Source organism: Megascapheus bottae, chromosome 4 (genome assembly GCF_031878675.1).
Source record: "Megascapheus bottae isolate mThoBot1 chromosome 4, mThoBot2.hap1, whole genome shotgun sequence".
NCBI lineage: Eukaryota > Metazoa > Chordata > Mammalia > Rodentia > Geomyidae > Megascapheus > Megascapheus bottae.
The window spans coordinates 65,813,678-65,838,896 of record NC_143512.1 but is presented as its reverse complement, the minus strand read 5'-3'; the positions used below and the strand labels follow the sequence as shown (position 1 = coordinate 65,838,896).

Below are 25,219 nucleotides of genomic sequence, written 5' to 3'. Positions count from 1 at the left end.
TTATAATCTGGAGCATGAAGCTCAAGCCATTTGTGTAATCTGTAAATTTGTGTTATCTGCAAATTATGATGAAAGATGGAAAAGACAAAAGGTCTCTGGGGCTCTTAGACTCAAACATGATTTCAATCATTGCTGTAAAGCTTAATGTCGCCTTCAACGTTTCTCTAAATCTTTATTTGCACATCATCTTGGAATATTTGCACTATATCCTCAGAATTTAACAGAAAGGGTTGATGACGTATTACAACCCATGGGAGCCATTGCACCCCTCTGAAGACTGCCTGCCATTCCCCTTGTGAAGAACAATTATTTAACAGCTTAATTAATAAACGATGCATGGGGCCAGATCGTATTTATAGGAAATGATTAATGATGGAATCAATTGATGAAGTACTTAGGGATCAATTTGGTTTAACATTCTGCAGAAATCTGAAAATCTAGAAATCTAAAATCTGGAGAAGGACATTGGTCCCTCTAAAATGAAACAGCTATTACAAACCCACTGGTTAAATATGTTAGTGTATTAAAAATCAAGAAAAGTATGGTAATGAACCATAAAATTATAGACTTGGACTATTTAATGAAAGATAATTGATATTTTTTAAAAAGATTTTAAGTTTAATCCACCATAACATATATATATATATATATATAAAACATGTCAAAAATAGATTAGTTTTAAGTTTCAAATAATAAGGGCAATTGAAACATAATGTTGATTTTTCTCACTCATATTTTATAAATAAATGTATGAATATACATCTATCTATCCACCTATCTATCTATCTATCTATCTATCTATCTATCTATCTATCTAATTTCAGTAGTTAAACTGGAGAAGATTGTATTATGTTGAGATAGGTTTATTCCACATTGGATTTGAAGGTTAATTTCCTTAGTCAATGACTTATAAAGTATATTATGCTCTCTGGTCCTTGTGGAAGTTTTTTGCATTTTGCACTTCAGTCTCATATGAATATACACAAGATTCATCATTATATGAATCTTAAATCACTAATAGGCTGTTATTTTTTTATTATTGTTCCTATTGATTTTTTTTTGGTTTTCTCCTTTCATCGCAAGTGAGACAAATTTGATCTATAGAAGACAGGATTATTTCCATGCACTAAACCCACCATTAGTGGAAATGGTATAAAGAGCAATGCTTCTCAAACCTCAGTGCGCACATGAATTAACGGGGGGCCTTCAGAAAACACAGATATGGAATTTGGAGTTTGGGGTAGCGCCTGAGGTGGTGCTTGTAACAGAATTTCCAGTAGCACCCAGAAATGCCAATGGTTGGTCCTCAGACACTGATTATTGAGGATCTAGGGTACTGAGGGCATTTGGTAGTTTTACAAAAGATTTCTCTTGCTAACAAGGTATTTGAGTAGTGGGGAAATACACATCCAATAGATTACTTTTATATTTCTGAGGACACTGACAATGTGTTCACTTTTCATCACCAGGAACCTCTGGGTCCATTTCTTAACGTTATGGATTTGCTGGGGTGGAATATTTAACTCACAGAGTTAACTCACAGAGTTAACTCACAGAACTCAAGTTCTGATTGTCCAGTTAGTAAGTGGACATCAATATATTTGCCAGTGGGTGAAATGAAAAATAGAGGGAGCATTCTGTGTTGCAGATAAGTCACGGAGGCTTCTATTTCAATGGAGATCCAAGGAGGTTTTGACCCCTCCTCAGGTAGCATGCCCTTGGAACAGACTTGCAGATTGTCTTCACCGTACTTGACCTTTGAAGCTGTTCCTATCTAGTTTCCATTTGGACATTCCTGATGTGAGCACTGTTTCTGCCAAGGTTTTGCAAATGAATCCCTGGTTTCACTTAAAATTCTTTAACTGTCCAAGACTGCCCAGAAAAACAAAACAAATCCAAATCTCTGTCTCTGAAACAGCATGTTTAAAGAAAAGAGTCACCCATAGATAGGCAGAAGCCTAAACTCACAAGAAAAGTCATTGTGGTCTGTGGAGAACCCTAAGACCCTAGCTTACTAGGCCTGTTGTTTCAATTGTCCTGGAGATGAAGAAGAATCAGATAATGTACAGCCTTGTGTTGGAAACTGAATTTTGTCACCCACTTCATATTCCTCAGTGAGCTTTGGGTTGCTATAGTATCTTAGTCCTCATTATAACTTTACAGCAGAAAAACACTGTGCCCTCTGGATCCGTAAACGGCTGCACTGGGAAATAGAAAATAGTCTTATTTTACCTAAGCAATAGAAAAATATTCTTCAAAAATACATAGCTAAACTTATGGGTTTGTATTAAAGTAGAATCTGTATGTACAGTAAGGCAGCATTTCTTTTAGCATCCTGCTGGGGTTATCTTTTAAATTAAAGTTAGTCTTAGGGATTGTTTGTGTTTCTATGAAGAACATATTCAGGTGTATAATAAATTATCCTGCTAAAATGAAGCAGGAAGGATTTACTGCATGTTATTCATTTGCATCTGGTGTAAGAAAAATTTACTTTCCAAAAACTATGTGTGCCACAGGTATCAGGAGAAAATAAAATCCATGCTTAATGCATTCAAACCATCTCTTTACAAAATTAGAGGCATTATTTGACTTGCATGTCAGCAATGCTTCAGTAAAGTCCTGTGCAAACATTTTTGGCAGGTGTCCTGGAATGTCTTCTTTACAAATATATTTTGTTTGGGTTACTGTACTAAAATGAAAAGGGAGTGTAAAGGGTTAAGCAATTTGTTTCAAAAATGATTTTCATGGCACTCCCCACATCTCTATCATCACTTTTGCTAAATCTTTCTGACCATTCCATTTCTCGCTACCACCTAGCAAACCATGAAAGCTTTGTATAGGGGATGTACTACTCCTCGAAAATACTAGGTAATGTGCTTTTATTTCATTGAACACATAAATCTTTATCACTAAGAGCAGAAAACAAAAGATGGACGAATCACAGTTCAGTGACGAAAGTGACATGTTCTGGAAATCCGCTGTTAGAAAGAGGCAAGTGGTTAAGCATGGAAAGTGAAAAGAAGCAACATAGTGTCTTTCTACCCACATTCTTGAACATTCACTACCACACAGCGTAAAATCATGACACTGTTGTAGTGTTACCTGAAGAAAAAACAATCACATTTGGACCAATCATTCTCATTTGTCAAGCTATCCATGAAAGGAGTGCATAAAGCACGCGGGGTCCAGGTAATCCAGCCCACTTTGTTGGATTCTGCACTTGCTGGAGGTCTTGGTGAAGCTGGCCAGCTTTTTCTCCGACTGACTCTCTTGAAGTGATGGTGGACTCCCCTTGGCTGATTCCTCAAACAAAGCCATGTTCTGAGCTCGAGGATCTGGCATTAGCACAAGGATGTTTTCATCTATAACCCGGGACACCTTGGTATACTCCTTATAGGAATCAGGAGCCCTAGACATCTCTGTCTGGTTGCTGTCCTGTTTGGGGAACAAGGCTAGTGCCCCATCTTTGTCGACCTTATGAATCTCCACGTAATCGAGGGGTTTAACAGAAATCAAGGGGCTTTGCTCCTGAGGAAGCAGCCAGGCTGTATCCGGCTTTGGCTTGGGCTTGGGATGGAAGCGCTCCACCTCCTTCTGTGCAACTGTCTTTTCCTCCTCCCCTCCAGCTGCAATGTTTTTAAAGGATCTTAAAGCATCTTGGACTGCTTTGTTCAGTAAAGTAGCTGTTGGCCCTCCAGGGCCTCCAGCCAGCTTGTGTACATCAGCAATGCTATGGTAAGGAGATCTGGGGTTGTGCTGGACAGGTTGTGGTAGAGGCCAGGTTGAAGATTTAGATTCCTCAGTATGGAAGTAAGGGAGTTTGCCTTCCACTGGTGTGCTCTGTGAATCTCGGGTACAAATAATATTTGCTTCAGGAACTTCAGGCTTCTCAGTGACCCCGGGAGTATAGACAATGTGAAGATGAGCCCGGAGTTCCTCACACTTTTCAGATAAGAGAGAATGGCTGTCATAGCTTCCCCGGCCAGAGTCACTGTCAAGATCCAGGTGCGTGGGTTTTACACTTTGACTGGGGTATTTTTTTGAGTTGGCAGGCATGAGCTGTTGGTCCTCGCTGTCATCCACTTCGAGAAACTCCACCAGCAAGTCCTCACAGTCAGAGGTGGGAGGAAAGTCTTGACATCCCAAGGCACTCAGGAGTTCTTCAGATTTGCCATTCTATTAAAACAAAGACACAGGAGAGATGGGTGGTAGCTGTATCATGTGCCACAGGTGGCATCACAGCCAAGCACTGTCTGTTCATTATCCTGAGCAGAGATTAAAGGGGATCTTTCCTAGGGCTATGGCCATGGGTCTTACTTAAGTCTTAATGGAAGCTTTCTATCTCCTTCTGCTAGGCAGAATGCTCTTGTGAGCGCCCTCAAGAATTTCCCAGAATGATATGGAGGTGCTGATTAGACATTATAATCACCTTCTGGTCCTTTCCATCAAATGCTTTTCTTTAATTCAGCTCAGGATTTTTTTTTTTGCCAGTCCTGGGCTTGAACTCAGGATCTGCGCACAGTTCCTGAGCTTCTTTTGCCACTTGAGCCACCAGCACCACTTCTGGACTGTTTTTATTTATGTGGTACTGAGGAATTGAACCCAGGGCCTCATGCATGCTAGGTAAGCACCCTACCACTAAGCCACATTCCCAGCCCAAGCTCATGATTTTAAAGTAGCCTCTCTCTAAGCAAAAAAAGTGAGCATTAGCTTAATAGGCAATTTGTATACGAATTTTCTTTTTTTTTTTTGAGGGGGGGAGGGAGTCATTCATGGGGCTTGAACTCTGGGCCTGAGCACAGTCCCTGAGCTCTTCAGCTCAAGGCTACCACCCTTCCACTTGATCCACAGCACCACTTCCAGTTTTCTGGTGGTTAATTGGGGATAAGAGTCTCATGGGCTTTTGTGCCTAGGATGGTTTTGAACCTCGGTCCTCAGATCTCAGCCTGCTGAGTAGCTAGGATTACAGGTGTGAGCCACTGTACCTGGGAGTATACTACTTTTTTTTGGAAGTATAATCACATTTATTTTCATTCTTAAATTTCTGAGCTCCTTGGTTTGGACTATTTTAGTGTTGATTTTTTTTTTCAACCTTGATGTTCTTCTTTGGCTTTCTATTTCTCTTTACTCATTAGTAATCTGGCTCCTTTTTGAGGTTAGGCTGATTATATATAAATGAACAAGTTAATCATCAGTGGTAAAATCTTTCCCTTTATACAAGCTCAACAACTGTTTGTCAGAAATTAAATTTTATTGTAGATATATCTCTTTTCTCAGTCACTATATTGGCATTGTTTTATGTATACAACTAAATCAGTGAACATACAGCTCTCAAGTTTACATCTGAACAGATGTATGCATGGATGCATCTGCCACTTGGAATCCTCTGGTAGAATGATTCTGAGTTGCAGCTGTTGGCCTTGGCTCCCAAAACACTACCTTCTAGAATATGGGAAGAGGAAGTTGATTCTTTCGTTGTTCTTTCTTTTACTGATCTTCATTCTCTCCCTTCTTATCTTCCTGTTCATTCCTCTTTCCACCTCTTCTTATTCTATTTATTCTGCCCTTGTTCCATTTTTCTGATCTTTCTTCTCCTCCATCCTTTTCTTCTTATTCTATTTTTTTCTCCCTCTTCTATACCTTCCCCTTCTTGTAATACCCATCTTCCTCCTCCCAATTCTACCTACCTTCTTTGCTCATTTCCCCTCTTCTTCCTGTTCTTCCAATTTAGGTACCAATGGTGTTGAGCCTTGTTTTTGGATCTTAGGAAGCTGCTAGCTAAATCCCCATGTCTTCATTTTTAAAATGAGCATAAATGCCTATCTGGGAAGTATCTTTTGAGTACTAGAGATAATGTACAAAAATATTAAAAATGTAACCATAAAGTAGCTGTATTATCATTGATCTCTGTGACGAGCAGATTGAGTTGTACTCTAGATCATTATTTAGTTAGCTGAGATATTCATGTTGTCTCTGTAAAGGCCAGTGCTAGGTTGGATGTGGTGACATATCACCTGAATCTCAGCTAACCTGGAGGAGAGATCAGAGGGCAGAGGATCAGCTTGGTAAAATGCCCTTATCTCAAAACAACAGCAACAGCAACACCACCTCCAACAACACAAGCTGGGTATGGTAGCTCATTCCTATAGTCCAAGATACACAGCAAGTGTAAGTAGGAGGATCTTGGTCCAGGTTATTCTTGGCGAAAAAAAATGCAACACAGTATCTGAGAAAGTAAAGAATTGAGCTCAAGTAGTAGCATGGTTGCCTCACAACTGAAGATCTAGAGTTGAAACCTGTCTGAAAAATCAAAGTCACTGCTAAACTGAAGAGTAGTGTAAGAACATTGGTTAAGTAGCCCAGTTCCTTAGCTGTAATCTCAGAGAAGATATTCCCAACCAAAGTGCATCTGGCAAACAAGAATTCTGTGGGACTCAATTCATGTTCTCCATCAACTGGCCTCACAGCGACAGGATCACTTGGTTTTTCTTTTTATCTATAGATAACCACTTTCCTATACATCACTCTTAAGAAGACGGTCAAGTCAAAGCTATATAATTCATTCCAAACACTTTACATCTATTTTCCTCTTACATTGTCCAAACATGTCCCAAATACCAGCTACCACTCTACTGGTCCTGGCTCAACTGATGGCTCAATCTGAGCAACAGTGGCCATGACATAGTCTGTCCCTATGGCCTCTTGGGTAGAGAACATTCAAGTAGAGACTTTTAGCACTGTAAGATGGAGCTTGTGGTGGCGAGTCAGAAATTTTGTTTTCAATGAAAGTATCACATAGATCTAAACAGATTATATATATATATATGTACATATAATGGTGATGGTTCTGATTATTAGCATCCCTCGTGAATCTAGCAATCATTGCCTTGAAGTTTTGGGTTTTTTGGCTTTTGTGCTTTGCCCTCCAACTTTTAGTGATAACTTTTTCCTGTTAAACCACAGGCTGAGGACAAGGCACAGATGGGAGAGATTTGAAATAGTCAGACTGGGTTGATGGGAGTCGTGCTAGTGTACACATTTGTAAGTTAATGATTAAGAGCAGCTAGTTACTGTGCATTGTCTTCTTCTGGCACTTACCTCCAGCAGGTGACTATCAAATCCTTTTATTTTTGGCCCAGGAATCGGTGGAAAGATGCAGGTTACCATCCTATAAAATAATTTGTGAGATTATATAAGTGACTCATCTTTTATTTTTAGTCTTCAAATTATTGTGAACTATAGATTTCTGGGGCTACATGGAATAGCCACAGAATATCTTCAACCATAAATGAAGTTAAATATTGGGGAATATAGTCAACAATAAATAATTCAGATAACAACTACAGAGACCTACAGCAGAATTTTCTCTTGCTAATTTCAGAGGTTGATTTCAAGCCAGTGGATTACATTCTTTGCTTGTCTTAATTTTTGCAGCCCTTGCCAGAATTTACTATTTCGCAATTGTGAATCCCCATTTGGTAGAAAGTTATCTACTTCAGAAAAGTCATATTTTCTTTTGTTTTTCTTAGTGTTGATAAAAGTTTTTAAAAATCAATTATAGCATACTAGAACGAGTGGCTAAATGAAGTGCATAGGTTTCAATGCTTTTACATTATTTTCATCATTTTTTCTTGCCATTATTCTTGATAACAATAATAGAAAGGACTGAAAAACAAGGAAGTACCTAGAGCCTTTCAAAGCCATTGCCCAGATCATAATCAAACAGACGACAGCAGAAAGAATGGCCACAAAGATCCATGTGGTTGTATCTTTTGTAGAGAAGTCTAAAAAACAACCAGAAAGCTTTGATCACACACGGCATCATTAAACACTAATAATCAACTAGTCAATCAGTGTAATGCATGAAATTCTTTTTGCATGAACTTTTCCCTTTACCCATATCTCTTCCTATTTGAAGAATAATCCAGAGTAGTATTATTAGTAGATTAGACTTTTCCTGATATGATTTAATATTCTAATATATATGTCATATATTTTTACTAATTTTAAAATTCTTTCACATATTTCAGTTGAATCTTAAAAATGAAATCAAAGGTCAAATGGTCAGTTACAGTCATAACAATTAAGATGGCATTGCTTAACTTAAACATTTTGCAGAATTGTGTTGCTTTACAGATGAGAAAACAGAGTCAAAAAGTGATTTTTTTCATGGTTCTTTCATTTACATAGTTAAAAATGTGTGTTTGAATGAGAAGAGGTATCAATGTTCAAGAAGTAATGTACCCACTACTTGACGAATGCAACTGTAACCCCTCTATACGTTCCCCTGAAAATAAAACACAATAAAAAAGAAATCTGTCTTTGAAGCTAGGATTTCTACCTCTAGATCTTGTGCTTCTCTTCAGTATAATACCAGATGGGACTCGATAAATGTTTTCTCCTACATGTTAATCTTTTAAAACCCTGAAAACTTCCAGAGGGCTAGAGTTTGGAGGGGAGTTGTAAGACTCCTAACTTTGCTAAAGTTCTGTTTCCTCACTGTTAGTTCCTAGGGATAATTACATTCTGTCTGAATTCCTGAGAATGTTGGAAGCATGAAGCAAGGTAAAGACATGCTAAAGTATTTGAGAAATGCAAGATGACTCATTCTGTGTGTAGTATGAGACACCATATTTATAGCACTTTTAGAACTGAGATGATCTCATATATTGTGCCTTGGCTAAGATACCATGAATCCTCCTCACAGACTTCAGTCTAATAAACCTTTGCTGTTGAGAAAGGGTAACACTTTTCAGACATGGGGAGCACATATGATTGTCATGGCGGGACCCTTTACATGACAGAGGAGACAAATGAGGACTGTGGAAAGCCCCCTGAAACAGGTCAAGACCAGGACTTGATCCCCATTTTAGACGCTGGTCCTCACTGACAGTGATCAGTCCAGGGAGCCCTTGTGTCGCATAAAGAGATGACATATCCATTTCTACCTATTCTTCTGGCTAAATCTTAGCACAGTTTCTGTACATGCAGGTTTATCACATTAAAAATATTTAGGAATAGAATTAAACAGAGACCAAGACACTTACCACTAGGTATCTGAATGGTGCTTTCTTGACCCCACGCACTCCAGAACCCATGATCTGGCTTGCAGCGAACCTGGACAAGGTATTTCTGTCCTGGATATAAGCTGAGAATCTTAAACTGTGTCTGTTGTCCAGCAAAATGGGTCTTAAGAGGAACAGGAAAATAGGAGTCACTTCTGACCTTTCTTAAGTAAACAATTATATAAATAAATTACATAAATTATAAACTATCAGAGGTGCTAGGGTAGAAGATCATACTTTAAAAACTGCTCACACAAAAATGAACAGATTTTCTATCTTTTCATTTTGATGTCTATTTGACAAATATTCTAGCCTAATCCATTCCATTTTATGAATGACAGTTGTCATTAAATTTAACATTGTAAACATAGACAAAGTATCAAAAATATAAAAATGGCTAGTTTTACTGTTCCTTCTTTTTTTTATCTTTTTTCATATATTTTATTGTAATTAATAGAAGGGTTACATGATATTTGCCAGATAGAAGGTACATTAATTCACAGACACTGATACCCTTTCACATGTCTTCGTCCCCATTTTCCTCCCCCCACCTCCACCCCTTATCTTGTTTTCCCCCCTTCCCTATCCAATATCAAATAACCAAATACAAATATATCCGATATATCAGATAACAAAGTGAGATACTGTAACAATGTGAAGTAACTGATTCCAGGATTTTTAATTGGTATTAAAATCACCAATTGGAAATCAGTTGGGTGTTCACACCTGTTGAAGTTATAGTGTACACATGAAACATGATTTTGCAAGCAGGGAAGTAGTTTTCATCTCTGGGGCTCAGTCTTACGATTATTTATCTCACTATATTTATTTATAGCTACACAGCCTATGTTTCTTGATATGATGATGCATTATAAAATACACATATTATTTCTGAAGTTGTACTTGTCAGTAACTGTTCAACCAATATCTTACCAAGTTTTTGGATCTGAATGGTCACAAGAAATATAAAGAAGTTTTTAGATTTGATTGGTCCCAAGAAATATTAAGGTAGAAAAATTAGGTAAATGACTCTATAACACAAAAAATTAGACAAAAAAAGGAAGCAGGACATCCTGTAGGATCCTGCCAGCATCCCAAGAGCACTGAGGGAAGAGATATAACAACCAGGGTCTTTTTGTAGCCCTTGGCTGGATTCTGACATAGACAAAGCAGCTATTAAAGATAATTTTGAAAATGACTGGGAAAGATTAGAACACCAATTGACTGAATGTTGCTGGAGAATTTTAATTAACTTCCTCTGATCCTATTATTTTGGCGACATTAAAAAGGGAGACATACTAAATTATTTAATGGTAGATTATCACGCTTGATTTATTGTTTTGTTTCTTCATATTGAAGTATTTAAAATTATTTCTTCAGAAACACAGACATTGTTCATGGATACTAGGGTTGCCTTACCTCCTGTCTATATTTTAAAAAATGTCTAAATTTAAGCTATGTCAAAGAAGACTGTCCAGCTCAGTGCAAGGAACTGTTATCAGGAGAGTTGTGAAGTTGAACTTACTTCAGTTCTAACAGAAGGAGGAATTGATGGAGGCATTTTATATCTGATAGCTCACATTCTCAGGGTTAGTGTAGTGACAACGTTACAGGAGAAACAAACTGTTCTTGGTTTTTAGGGGTTTACTCTTGCTGTGGGAGACACGGTTGCTTCAACAAGCTTCTATTCGACTCACCTCCCATTCAGCTGCTTTCTCAGGTTTTAATCGAATTTCATACTGTAGTGTGAGCCAACCAGATCTTACGTCAACCAGGGTAGGTGGTAGCCACTTTATCCACAGAAATGATTTTCTGTCTTCTGGCTGCTTTACTTCCAAAGTCAGATTCACAGGAGGGTCTGGTTCAACTGTAGACATAAAGAAAATTTCCACTTACGATCATTGCTTGTTTTTTAAAAATTAGCCCTACTGTTTTCAACCATGGGCTTCATTGCCCATTGATCAGTCAATTCTTCCCACTGCATTTTAAGTCCTCAGAAGACAACATCTATCCGTTAGAATGAGTTCAACTCTGTGTGCTAAAATGAGGTTTAGATGGGAAGCAAAATAAGCAGCTGAGAGTTCATCCTTAATGAATTCTCTATGTACCACCAGGTAAGGACTCAGACATACAAACATATTTGTATGATGGTATAGAACAGATGGTACTAACTGGGATATGATTGACAAGTCAGATTCGGGATGGAAGATTATTGGGACATAATTGAACAGCCTACTTCTCTTGGTTGGGAGTAAGAGGCTCCTTGTTGACACACATGATTTTTATGAGCTATGAATGTCCATGTGTAACATTGTGGGGAACAAGCTAATAAATCTTGCCTTTGCTTAAATAACAGTTCACATTCTCTGTGAAAATTGGGGAAATGTGTCTTCAGCTTGAAATTTTTGGAAATGATCTCTTTAGCAACCTCAAAATAGCCAGTTTGATTCATGCCTGGGGCATGAACTCAGGGCCTGTGTACTGTCCTTGGGTTTTCTCAAAGCTAGAGTTCTACCATTTGAGCCACAGCACCACTTCCGGTATGTGGTACCTAGGATTTGAACCCTGGTCTTCATGCATGCTAGGCAAGCACTTTACCAGTAGGCCAAACTTTTGACCCATTTTTTTTTCTGTTATGGGACTTGAACTGGCCCGGAGTTCTTCAGCTCTTCCTTGAGAAGAGAGTGCCTCTGGGGGCATCCTGCTCACACAGCAACATGGCCCCTAAGGAAGTTACATCTCCAGAGGTTGTTCCACCTGCTTAGCTGCAGAGGTCGACATAGCCAGGGTACTTGGGGACTTAAGAGATTATAAAGACTTCTATCCAGATGTCAGAGGAATGTCTTGAAGCCAGGCAATGTTGTGGTAGGTTCCAAGTCTTTACAGACAGCCCTGTGAGGATGATGATGATGATGATAATGATGATGATGTGGGGGGTGTGTGTGTGTGTGTGTGTGTGTGTGTGTGTGTGTGTGTGTGTAGCAGGGAAGGTGAAGCCTACACTGAAATGGAGACCTTGGTGCCTAGTGACGTCAGGATTATGAAACATCTGCCAATGAAAATGCAAGGAAAATCCCAGGACCATCATACAGGACAGTTTTGTTTTGTTTTGTTTTGCCTGTTACTGTCAAAGTAGTGGAGTAGGGCTATCCAAGCCCGAGAAAAGTCACTTCATGTCACCTGGGATCTGAGTGACAGACATGGAGCTCTAGGCCTTAGGATTTAGTGATTTCTCAGCTGAGTTTTGATCTTACTTTGATTAAATCCTCCCATCTAGTCTGTTACTCCCTTTTGGAATGGGAATGTCTACTTTTTGTCATTCTATCTTAAAAGAATGCAAGTTTGCATTTGATTTGACAGGACTCATAGCTAAGAGTTTACCTTGAATACCAGAAAAGACATTGCACTTAGACTTTTGGCCAGTTTAAGATGATGGAAGAAGATTCTTGGATGTATACTATAAAATAGACATGAGTCTTTGTGGACAGAACATTATGATTTAAATGTTTTGGTCTCAAGTTGACAAATGAGAGATTTGTGAAATTTCGTGTTGTCAGCATCCTTTAGATTAGAAGAATCTAGGATATTAGAAAAGGACACTTTTAAGTGTGTCCGTGAGGTCATTACCAGATAGACAGGATTAGCTAAGGAGTTACAACTCACCCTGAACTGGATAGCACTGTGCCACAGACTTGGGGTCCAGAGAGAATGGAGGAGAATTCCTCCAGTAGCCAAGGCAGTCTTTATCCCCCTTCCTCTCCCTTTCCCTCTCCCTCTTCCTCTCCCTCTCCCTCTCTCTTCCCCCCTCACCTGTCATCAGGTGAGCTGCTCTGCCATATCCTCCCACACATGGACTGAAACAACTATGAGGCAGAATATATATCTTTTCTCCTTTAAGTTATTTCTCTGAGTTATTTGTTCCCAACAAATGTGACTAACAACCCCATAAGTGCTTTTATCAAACCCATTCTGTAGAGGAGAAACCAGGCATAGAGGAGGCAAAATGACCTCAAACCATAGTGTGATAGTATTCAGTACCACCAGAAAGGTTAGGACTCAATGACCAAATAGAACAGGGTCATTTGTGATGTGATACGGAGGATATGGAAATGGAATATTGCTCAGAAAGTCAAACACAGATGTGCCATTTTGTTCATTAACTCTCCTCCTTCAGGTATGCTTCAAAGAACTGAAAATGAATGTGGATATTTTATACAAAATATTTTATAAACAAAGAATGATGAAACCTTTTGGAATTGTTTAAAAAAGAGGAAAAAGAGATTGCTTAAGGAAGAGATGAGGTAGAGATATGGAAGAATTGACTTTGTATATGTTATATGTGTGTATGGAAATGTCACAGTATACTCTCCTTTTACAAGTAATACATGCTAATAAAATCTTTATAAAGGACTGAAAGTGGATGTTCAAACAAAAGCTTGTATATGAATGTTCATAGCAGCACTATTTAGAAGAATCCCAAAATGGAAAGATGCAAATGTTCATCAAATGATGAAAGGATAAACACATTTAGCATAGTCACAAATTATATGTTCCCATGTATGTGAAATCTACAGGCTTCATCTAGAGTGATGGGATATAGGTATGTGACTTTAAATAGCTTATTTCTTTCCCCTTGGAGCACCAGCTAATGGATGCAAAATACTATGAATGAACTAATGTCACTGAATCGCACAATTAAAATAGTTAAAATGTGAAGTCTTGTTATGTGTAGTTTTAAAAGCTTTTGTATTAGCATACATTCATTTTGTTGTGACATTTCTAGATTCAATGTGTCCTGACCAAACTCATCCTCCTTCATTTCCCCCTCCCTTCTTAAAACCATTTCAATAGGTTTTCTTTATCATTCTATTTTCATGCATGTACATAAAATCCCCAAACTGAAGGAAGAACTTATTCTCAAATTCTGGTAAGAGCTCAAATTCTGGTAAGAACACATCCCAGGGGTGCAGGGCCTAGGATAATGACTTGCCTTGACATATGCCTTATTACCCCTTCAAAGTAGCTTTTAAATTAGGGGGGAAAGGAATGTGTGTGACTAACGCATACTTGGAATTATGTCTTGCCTTGGAATTATGCCTGAAAAAAGGAGCTCCAGAAAACTCCCCATGAATGTGAACATTCATATGCTGCAAGTATCAATTAACTAATACAAACTTTATGTTAGACACAGACTGAGTCATGCCTCTGATCAAACATAGTCATACAAAGTTTAAGGAAAATCTCTACTTATTTATCATAATCAGTAGAAACCTTGGGCTCTACTAGCAGAGATTTGCAATAGAGCAAAACCTCCATAAGGCCAAATAGTATGAAGCTAATTGAAAGGACCTCTAGGATATTGAAACAAAAGCCATATAATGAATGATTGTTGTCCTTAATGTACTATGTTATCTCTCATCTCTTTTGCTGTCCCTTGGTTATTTCATATTGTTACAGTATTTTACTTTGTTATCTGATATATTGGATATATTTGTATTTGGTTACTTGAAATTGGATAGGGAAGGGGTTAAAACCAAGATAGAGGGGGTGAGGGGGAGGGTAATAGGGACCAAGACATGTGAAAGGGTATCAATGTATGTGAATTAATGCACCTTCTATCTGGCAAATATCATGTAACCCTTTTATTAATTACAATAAAAATATTTTTTTTAAAAAAGGAGCATTCCTCAGCCTCTGTACTGCTGGTGTTTTGGACAGGGTAATGCTTTGTTGTGGGCAGCTGTACTATAATTGGTCTAATGTTTAACAAGTGTAGGCAGTGTCAGTAATAATCAGGTCCCCTTTAAATTCTGACACTCAAAACTATCTCCAAATACGGCCACATGTCCTGTGGGAGGCAAAATAGCCCCTAGCTGAGATTATTACTTTTAAGTGCTTTCAACATAGCTAATGATTATCCAACAATAGCAACCAGAAAGAAACCCACTTCTGTGCAATTATCTGCCAGTGTTGAACAAGTATAACTGCCAGTACGGATGATATTGGATGAGAGTCAAGCTGACGGAAAATGTACTGTGATAAAAACTGATCTTTCAGAGAACTTCTCCCATATGTCACTAGGGCTATAAACTACAGAATTGTGCGAGAGTTCCAGGAACATTTCTTTTATTATTCTGACAAAATATGGACTGGCACACCAGATAATTTGTTTTCCAGAATCTACGCATATCCAGTAGATACTTCTCAGTGTCTTTTTCAAAACATACTTAGGGCTGGGGTTAGGCTGAGCCTGTTGTTTTGTGGGTAACATGTGTTGTAACAGTTGCTCATTTTAGAACTTCTCTTGTTTCCCTTGTTAAATTCTGAACTCACAAGGCACTTGTGGGCAGGGCATTGGAATCCAAGGGAGTACCCACAAACTGAAGCTACCCTTTGCTTAGTATCTTATAGCCCTCATGTTTTACATGAACGTATATGATCAGTATTTATTGTACTTCTGCTTGCCAATGGGATCGCCTTCCTCCTCTTTTCCACCCTTAAACATATTCCTAAGATATGACAAGGAGAAAACATTCAAGCGTGTGCTCACTGATATCAGAAGTTTTTCCTAGATGTTAAAGCTCAGCTTCTTACTCTTGCCCTTTTGTGGTTTGGAGGCTCAACATGTTAATGGGAAGATGTGCTAGTGAGCAATGGAAAAGCCTCAGCCTGATTTTCCTTGCTGGTGTTCGATAAATGAGGAAGACTGGAACCTAACTGTGAACACAATTAGCGACTTCCTAACTGATTATTCGAGATAAGAAAAGAACCCAGTCCACCTCATCGGATCCCTTGACCCAGGATTCCTTTGGTTATCCTTGCTTAACCACAAAAGCCATTGTGGTTGTGCCCGGTTGCCCAATAGCTCACTGCTAATCATTCAAAGCAAAACCACATCTTCCATGTAAATTTAGTTCTACTTTGTTGACATTTTCACTAAACATGACACGAGTGTTCTTGGCCTTTGGTCTTTATGTAAGTTATAATACTTACTCTCCAAAGGTTATTTTGGTAATTTAACGGGTTAGGTTTTAAGAAGTAGGTTTTCTTTTTTGAGCATTACCATGGGGTAAAGCAATTGAAAACCATTCTCATGGAATCAATTCTTATGGATGCAGATGAACCTTCTGTCAAACCTGCTTCTCTGTAGAAGACCTATGTCTTCCGTAGGATAGACATTTCAGGTTGCCCAGAAAGAGGGACACATCTGTTGCAGAGGCAGGGCAAGAGAGAATGATTGACAAATACAGAATATCCTGCAGGGTACAAGAGCATGGGAACCAGGGGCACAGAAAGTAACTGTGGTCCAAATTCCCAAGTGCCAACTACACTGTCAATAACAATTGGACAAAAATTACTTTGAAATGTTCAGTTGAAAAGGATGGTAAATGTCTTAATCTTTCTCTTTCAGAAAAGACGTATAAGCCATGAATGTTCAAATGCAGCTTGGCTACTGGTAGATATATAATGGAATAATAAATTCCTCCATGACTTTCCAGTCTCTTACCTATGTATGTGACATCCACATAACGTGGGTCCGAGGTACTGCTTCCCCAGCGATTCGTGGCATTCACCGTGATGATATATATTGTCCATATGGATGTGTGCTTCTTGCTAAAGTAACAGGAGTTGGGGCCACTGGTTTTGTAATCTGGACATTCATGCATGATTGTCTCTCTGCAATGAATCATGTATTAGGAGCCGATAAACTGTATGTGACTTTGTTATCTGATATATTGTATATACATTTATTTGTTTATTGGAAATAGGGAAGGGAAGAGGGAAAACAAGATGACTGAGGGAGGGTAAGGAAAGGTGGGACAAAAATATGAGAAGGGGTATCAAGGTTGGAGAAGTAATGCACTCATTTACCCATTACCTGACAAATGTAACTGTAATCCCGCTATACATTCTCCCAACAATAAAATACAATAAAAATAATAACAAGGGTGATATATTTCTTAATATATTAAGATCACTAGACTTTGGGAGGCAGACATTTTCAGTGTATAAAATCAGAACAAGACGGGCCGGGAGTTTGGCCTAGTGGTTAAAGTGCTTGCCTAGCATGCATGGAGACCTGGGTTCGATTCCTCAGTACCACATATATAGAAAAAAGCCGGAAGTGGTGCTGAGGCTCAAGTGGTAGAGCTCTAGCCTTGAGAAAGTCCAAGGACAGTGCTCAGGCCCTGAGCTCAAGCCCAGGACTGGCAAAAAAAAAATCAGAACAAGACAATAGCTCCCCAGATTTTGTGCCCTATCGTGGTAGCGGGGAGTGAGAGGAAGAAGAAAGTATGTTGGAGAAAGGGATGGAAAGCTTAATTTGTGCCTCATGTTTGCTTCTTATCACCCCTTCCCTTTTGTAGCTGTTCCCGTGGGCTTTGTGATATGCACACTTGAACAATGCCTGGCCAAGAACTCACCTCACCTAGGACACTTCTGTTGCTTCATGTCTGGAAGTTGGGCCCTTCATCTGCACATACATACAGTGGTACCATTGACAATGCAGCACTTATTGCACATGTATGTGGAATTACATTTGAAAAAAAGGCTCGAGAGACTCACACCCTAATGTTATTATTCTCCAAGTCAGCTAGTAACTTGAAAGGAGACAGTTCAGTCCCCAAAGTCTTGTTCGGTGGCTCATATCTTGGCTTAGGAGCCTCAGCTTTGGACATACTATGTGGATATGTCATGTGGGTTGCCAGTTTGAGTCCCTGAAATCTGTATGACACCTCTTTCACTATCAGGCAGGAGAGCAACTTTGTATGCAAGCAAGTTTAGTTCCTGGAAAGTGGGCCAGACCTTCTTATAAGCAATGTATATACTTTCTTGTTGGGGCCATAATACAGCTTTCCAAGAATGTCCAGGAGGGTCTTGCCATGAGTATATAACCTTCTTAGCCAGAGATGATATAGTTTAGTCTTCATGACAAAAATGTTCTCAAGGAGGACTTGAGTTCTGATTCTGTTTTTCTTCTGTATGTAGCTCAGGTTGGCCTTGAAATCATGATCCCTACTCAACCTCTGAATGGCTGAGATTACAGTTGTGAACCAATATGCCCAGCTCAGATCTTGAGTTCTAGATCATCAAACTGTAACAGAAAAAAAATCCTTGCCCTCTTTTTCTTTTAAAAATTACTTATTTTCTTGGACAAGAGAGAAGTTTGAAAACCAGATGTACCGTGTTTTTCTATGGTATACATTCTGTGGATTGCATGGGGCTAGCTTATATATTTCTCTTAAAATAGTGTTATGAAGAAAAAAACATATAAACAACAAAAGGATTTATTGGCACTTAGAGAATATGGGGCCTTAGGCTGCAATTTAAACACATGACAAATAATTTGAAACACTGCTAACTTCATATTGCCACTAACTGAAACACTTAGAAAGATTGAAAGAATGTGTGGACTTCCAGAAGGCAGGAATATTATACTTATTGTCCCAGTGACATGAGCCTTCTTGGAGTAAATCCAGGAAAGAGTATGAAATCTCCCTTCCCTTGTATAACTAATGTATTCTAATTAAAAACCTACAGTGCCACAAATACGTAAATACACAAATAAATTCTGAAAAGAGATGTTGAGAGAGCTAATCTTGTTGCTTAACTTAATAACTTTATTCATCTAGTATTTACTGAATAAGCCCTTTTGGATTATATCCAATCAGTCTGGATTTATTTGTAAAGAAATTTTGTACTTTCAAAAATTAGAGTGGTTGAGCCAGCTGTTATTGACGCATGTCAATAGCTAATTAGGAGGCTGAGAGCTGAGGATTATGGTTTGAATCCAGTTACCAGGAAATTCTATGAGACTCTTATTTCCAAGTAATCACCAAAAAATGCCAGAAGCAGGACTGTGGCTCAAGTGGTTAGAACACTAGCCTTGAGAAAAATGTTCAAGGACAACTCCCAGCCATTGAGTTAAGCCCCAGGGACAGCATGAAAAAATTTAAACATTTGTTGAAAGAATACAATTAAGAATCACAAATCAGCAGGGAGAATAACTGAATTAGCTCTTGTATGATAATGTATCCTGATTCTTAAATCCTCTTTTGCTTACATGGTAATACCTACATGGTATAAAATATCTTTGCAGAAATGAACAGACAACTCCAGAACATAGAAATAAATATGTTTGTCCCAGTGATTTTCTCACTGTTGAATAGTATTAAAAAGTGTGTGGGGGGGGAGGGAAATGGGCACCAAGACATGTGAAAGGGTATCAATGTATGTGAATTAATGCACCTTCTATCTGGCAAATATCATGTAACCCTTTTACTAATTACAATAAAAAAAGAAAAAAAAACAAAAAACAAAAAAAACCTAGAGCTATGATCTAACAAAAAAAGAAGTTATTTAAAATAATAGTTGATTATTCATGTATTAATAAAATCAAAATGTAAACATTATAAAGTAACAAAGTACAAATAATATGTACCTAGCTCTGATACTACATCTCTAGAACATGCCACAATTTTATACTTTGTTGTATCTTAACATAGTTATTTATTGGATCAATTTAAAAAAAATAAAAAGTATTTCAATATTATAAAAATTAATTCAATGTATTTATATAGCCATATATATTCATATACATAAAATCTCAAAATTTTAAGTAATTTTCATTGACAGAACAATATGTTTTTATTCTTTTTGTTATTATCTTTAAGTAGTTATAAAAAGGAGCTGCTATTTCATGAAGTAGTTTATGAATTTGTTTATGAATTTCTTGTTCAATGTCATCCCTTTCAATATTCTCAATCATCCCTCCTCTACCTTCTTCTTCCCTTCCTCTTCTTAATTTTGCAGACTTCACTTTGGAATCTGGGTTGTATTTTTTCTTCTCTTCTTGATTCTTCTGCATTCTTTCATTGTGACCCTACCCCAATCCTTGGGAATACCCACTTCCTGGTATCTTGCTGAACTTTGATTTTCCTTTTCTACAGAATTATAGTATTTGTGTTCTCCCATGAATGTATCTTATTTTAGTTAATAAAACAAACTTGCATACCACTTAGTATAAAAAAAATAAAAATACGAACAGCAACAATAAAAATATCCAAGAAAGTGTTGTAACTTGAACTCAAAACCAATGTGGTTTTGGTTCAGAGAGCGGGAGCACTCTGGTGGGGTTTGATGGGATTGAAGAGAGCAGTTTACCCTTCCTTGTGGTAAGTCAGTGTGTAATTGGTAGGAAGTCCTCCATCTGTCCCCGGCTTCCACCAGCAGGTGAATGTTTCCTTCTCAGGGGAACGGCACTTAAAGATCACAGGTTTCCCAGGAGGCGACTCTCCTAAAAGAAGCCACAAGCTGTTGGAGTCAGTATGAACATCTCTGATCTCCTGGAACCAGAAGCAGACAGCTGGCACTTAGGCCAGAGCACAAGACCTTAAGGTGAGGAAGCCTGGGGTCCAGTACTCACACTACCAACACAAAGGAGGGTAGGTGTGTTATGATCAGCGTATTTTACTCTGGGTGAAGACAGATAATGAAACCCATTAGAAATTGATTAAAAAATGGGATGGGAGAGGAAAGAAAAGGTGAAAATATATGAGGGACCATGGCATCCAAACCTTGACAATTACTACATGCTAATAAAAATGAGAAAGGGAAGGGGAAAAAGCTAAAGCATTAGCATCCAGAAACACTCCTCAGTTTGTCTTGATGGTGACAGCCCTAGAGGCAGCTTGTGATGGTGGTGGTGAGTGTTTGAGTGTCCACTTAGAGAAGGAAATACTAATAGCTGAGGTGCAAAGACAAGAAACTAAAATTCTATGGGTAGTGAATCTGTGGGGAGCAAGACCAATGCAAGTTCAGGTTGATAAAGCTGTTCACCACAGCACAGGAATGACCATGCAAAGTTCTTCCTCAGAGAAGAGCAACCTGCAAAGGCTTTACCAATCCATTAACTCAGGCATATTTTCTTCTCTGCTCACAAATTCCTACTTTTCTGTCACTGCATCTTCCTCCCTTCCCCAATTGCCTGGGTTTCTGTTTCTATTTGTATCTTTTTCCCCTCCCTTCCTCTCCCATTCCTTCTCTTTCTCTCCCCACTGTTGCACTCCCACCATTCCCTTCTGTTTTCATTTGATTCCACTTACCTTTCGTTGGTATGTTTGCTTGTTTATTTATAAATTGGATCTAGCTTTCACATAGGAGAGGGAACATACATCCTTTGTCTCGTTCTATTTTCTCTGCTTTACCTTGGGTAAGATTTCTTATGAAGAGTAGCAACAGGCTTCCTTTGAATTCTATGGAGCTTTTTGGAGTGTGTGGCAAGGTCTTCAACAGGCTGGTGGGAAGTTTGACTCTCAGTTGGGAGTTACTAGGCACTGTACCTGGTTTCAGGTTGGAAACCGGCATGAAGTGATTTGGAAAGTGCAGTGAATGTCATGGGGATAGGAACTATTCATTGCCTATAATTTCTGAAAGCTTCTGGCAAGCTGCTGCCCATTTTTTCTTGCTTGAATGTTAGGTTGAGGGTGGGGGAAAGAGGCTGCCCTGACACTGCTGGACCAACAACAAATAGATCTGTAACTCCACTAGCTTCTCAAGACTGCCTAGCTGAGTAACTTGTCCCTTAATTTGGGACATCAGGAGTACAGGGAAGTGTTCTCACAGGTTGGCATCTTTTCTTTGTTTTCTCTAATCTTGTCGCTCCCAGCCCCCCACCCCCTCCCCAGGCTAGTACTGAGCCTGTGGGGAACGGTGAGGAGAATGTGGATGGACAGGTACTCGGGCCTATAGATTACCTGGCCAGTCAGAGTTTAACCGATTGCCTGGCTACTATTCAGGAGGGAGCCATGGAAACAGGGGGGTCACGACCATGGAGCCAGTTATAAGCTGGTTTATCAATATGCTCTAGTTCAGAGATCCTGCTAAAATGGCTCCTCTTAGCCTTGTCTAACTCTGCCAGTGTTATGTAGTGTTGACGACCCTCTGGGGAAGATTTCTTCAGGAAAACATTATCGGGAATTATAGCAAAAATACAAGCATTCTTCTTTCACTCCTTTCTGCCTTTGAGGAGAGGTATTCATGTATGTGTATGTGGGGGGTTGGGTAGGGGGGGAGAGGAGAGGCAGAAAGGGAGGGAAATAAAAGTTTGTTAAAAAATCCAGTCTATTGTTAAATTTGGAGCACACTTGAAATAAATCAGAAACACTGTTAACGATTTGAATACTTCAAGTTTCCCCTGTGGCTCATTCTGACCTCTGTTTTCCTTTTCTTTCTTTCTTGGAAAAACTTTTCTTGTTTTACATTTTAATGATTGTTAATAACATATTCCAAAAACTTAAGACAGAAAGGTAAATTTAGGAGAGTGCAGTTAACCAAGGGTTCTCTTGATTCACTTTAGAGGAGGCAGTTAAACCTAATGGACTGACTTAGAGAAGAAGCACACGGCACAGAGACAGCCACAGAGGTACCTCGGTAATATGTGTGTAGACACATGGTCTTATAAATGACAGGCCAGAAGTATACACACATATGGACACATACACATGATCCACATCCACAGAGAAATACACCCAGGGGTATATTTGTGACAGGACACACTGGCAATTCAGAGAAATTATATACATATTTAAATATATAGAGATCCACACAAGCATAGTACCCACATGCAGATACTGAGAATCAGGCACTATAAAAGTTAACATACACAGATACATATCAAAGTATGCATGTACTGGACTGTAGAGAGGGCAGATACACAGAACTGCATACAACAGGCACACACCTACTTTAGCTTCATCTCTTCTATTAGCACAAATAGCAGGATTGACTGTCCTGTTTCCCACCTTGTAACAACAATTGCTTACATGCCTTTATGGCTTTTCAAAGACTTATCACATACATCATTTCATCTGAAGTGAAAGAATCATCATTTTCCTCACTTCAGAAATCTGGAAACCCAGACAGATCAGGCAAGTGGCTCAAGGTCATATAGCTAATAAGTAGCAGAATCTGAACTGGAACTCTGGTCCTTTTACCATCAAAGCTGTCTCATTACCCACCTGAAAGAAGTATACAGGGCAGAGAGCAACACTTTGCTCTTGATTTTATGGGAAAAATGTTGTGAAATGATTTAGTAAGCAGCACACACAGAATTACTTTCATTTCTCATAACAGTGTGGAAAGCCCATCGTGGCCTATTGATGAGTATCAACCCAGGCAAAGAAATCAAGAAGAACAATATCTTACTCACCATTCAGAAGACTGGTGTGGAGAAAAAGTAGCAGAGTGAAAGCAATTGTGGATGCCCCATTTTCCTTCATGTTGCCTTCCTTCTCTTGCCACAGGTAATGTTATCAGAGCTGCCCTGGAAAAGAAGATACCAGGGAATCTTTGTGAAATAACATCTGGTTGGGTACTTGCAGTACTTTATTCTGGCTGTTTGCAACTCATTCTTGTTCCTTGCTTAATGTGAATGACAAAACAGGAGGAAGGGAATGCAGGGAAAAAAAAAATAACAGGAGAGCTTGGCTCAGAAGCATCGATTCATGCTTGCTGGGAAAAATCCCACCACCAGAGGTCATCCGATGACAAGGCAGAGAGTTGATGGAATGCCCTGTTAGCTGGCTCCTTTGAACAACAACAAAAATCATTCTGTTTCCACCCAGTCAGTAGTCATTTAATAATATACTGCCCACTTTCTGTGACATACATTGTATGAGCCACGAGAAAACCATTCTTAGAGGGAGCACTTTGGCTTTGATCCACCAGACAAAAATAATCCAGACTGAAAAGTAAGAGTCTTCAAGACACCCTTCAGTATAACTCTCTTAGACAATTCCAAGTTATGGGTGCTTCCTCTGAAGGTTTAGAAAGAGAAGGCTCTGGAAGTCTGCTGGGCTTTGAGCATGGCTATGGAGCCAGCCCTACAATGAACTCTAGAAAACCTCCTTGTGGCTTTCTCCCTACCAACCCAACTCCTTGCCCTAATCTTTGTAAAAAGCCTCATAAAAAGAGACAATAAACTCCAGCAATAATTCAAATCCCTTGGGTTCAGAGTATTAAGTAAATTTTAAACCTGCAGAGTTTGAGAGTGTTAAGTGATTTATTTTTAATAATATTATGTTTACCCTTGGAACAACTTTCAAAGCCTCTTACTGTCCTTCGGGAAAAAAATATTCTTAAAGACATTTGGCAACAACAATAGCAAAAAAGAAGCTCATTAGTTTTTGTTGAACTTCAAACAATGCTCAAAAACAATAGATTTTGACAGGCTAAGTGTAAATTCTCAGAAATAGATGGCTTTAATTTATTATTATTATTTAATAAGAGGAATATCTAGGGGATAAGATGCCTATTTTGGTCCATTTAAAATGCCTAAGTGTATCTATCTAAAAGAGTATCTAAAAGACCAGCCTTGGTGGATTTCTCCTCACCAGAGTTCATCATCTGTCAGATGTGTAGCATAACTTGTTGAAGGCTTCCTCTACCTGAGACACCCAGAAAAAGAAATCTGAGTGACACCACAAATGCTTGGCACATAAGCACCAATAAGTAGCAATGCTATATTTGAGTTTCTGGTTCAGTAATGGAACCTAGTCCATCAGTGGTCCTGTGAAGAAGCCAGTATGTTGTTCTTCAGCGACCTTTCCTGTTCATTTCCAAATTCCTTCCAGATGCCCCTTAGTTTCCACATTCTCAAACCACCTGCTCCATTTATTATTCCCCAGAGCCGTCTGATTCCAATCAAATGGCCAGAGGTTCTTACTGACATTAAAATAATGCTGAGAGCACCTGCTACAGGCCAGGCACTGAGCTAAGTACCCTATTTCTGCAGGTCCTCTTAGGAGTCCCACAAGGAGGTACTACCATATCTTAACATTTGGAAAGTCAAGTACAGAGAGGGTTGGGAGGTAGGCTGTCAATCATATGCTCATGGAAGTGAGCAAGTCTGGTAAGTTGGAGAACATCTGAATCATTTCAATTTGTGGAGAGTCTGTGAGGAAAGGGGCAATTATTCCTCCTCTGTAGGGGAGACACAGAAGGTAGAAGTAAATGACCGGAGGTGAGCAACACCCTGAGTCTTTGCTGGGCAGTGAGTCTCTGGCAGGAAGGGGGTAGAGAGGACTACAAGATATTGTTTTAGCTTCCACTTCACTTATGCACAAGGGTCTCAGCTATACTCCTGTCATCTCGCT

General features: G+C 38.9%; 1 protein-coding gene across 1 annotated transcript in view; it reads right to left on the bottom strand.

Moving 5' to 3' along the window:
* Positions 1-2,862: 2,862 nt before the first annotated feature.
* Positions 2,863-25,219, bottom strand: part of Prlr (prolactin receptor) — a 46,895-nt gene continuing 24,538 nt past the window's right edge. Inside the window, exons 2-9 of the mRNA XM_090332053.1 lie at positions 23,275-23,388; positions 20,229-20,361; positions 16,573-16,742; positions 10,763-10,932; positions 9,048-9,189; positions 7,685-7,784; positions 7,099-7,168; positions 2,863-4,176 (exon numbers count right to left, since the gene is read on the bottom strand). Coding sequence (XP_090188179.1) covers positions 3,151-4,176; positions 7,099-7,168; positions 7,685-7,784; positions 9,048-9,189; positions 10,763-10,932; positions 16,573-16,742; positions 20,229-20,361; positions 23,275-23,344 — 1,881 coding nt within the window. The 5' untranslated portion in view covers positions 23,345-23,388 and the 3' untranslated portion in view covers positions 2,863-3,150. The remainder of the gene's footprint in view (positions 4,177-7,098; positions 7,169-7,684; positions 7,785-9,047; positions 9,190-10,762; positions 10,933-16,572; positions 16,743-20,228; positions 20,362-23,274; positions 23,389-25,219) is intronic.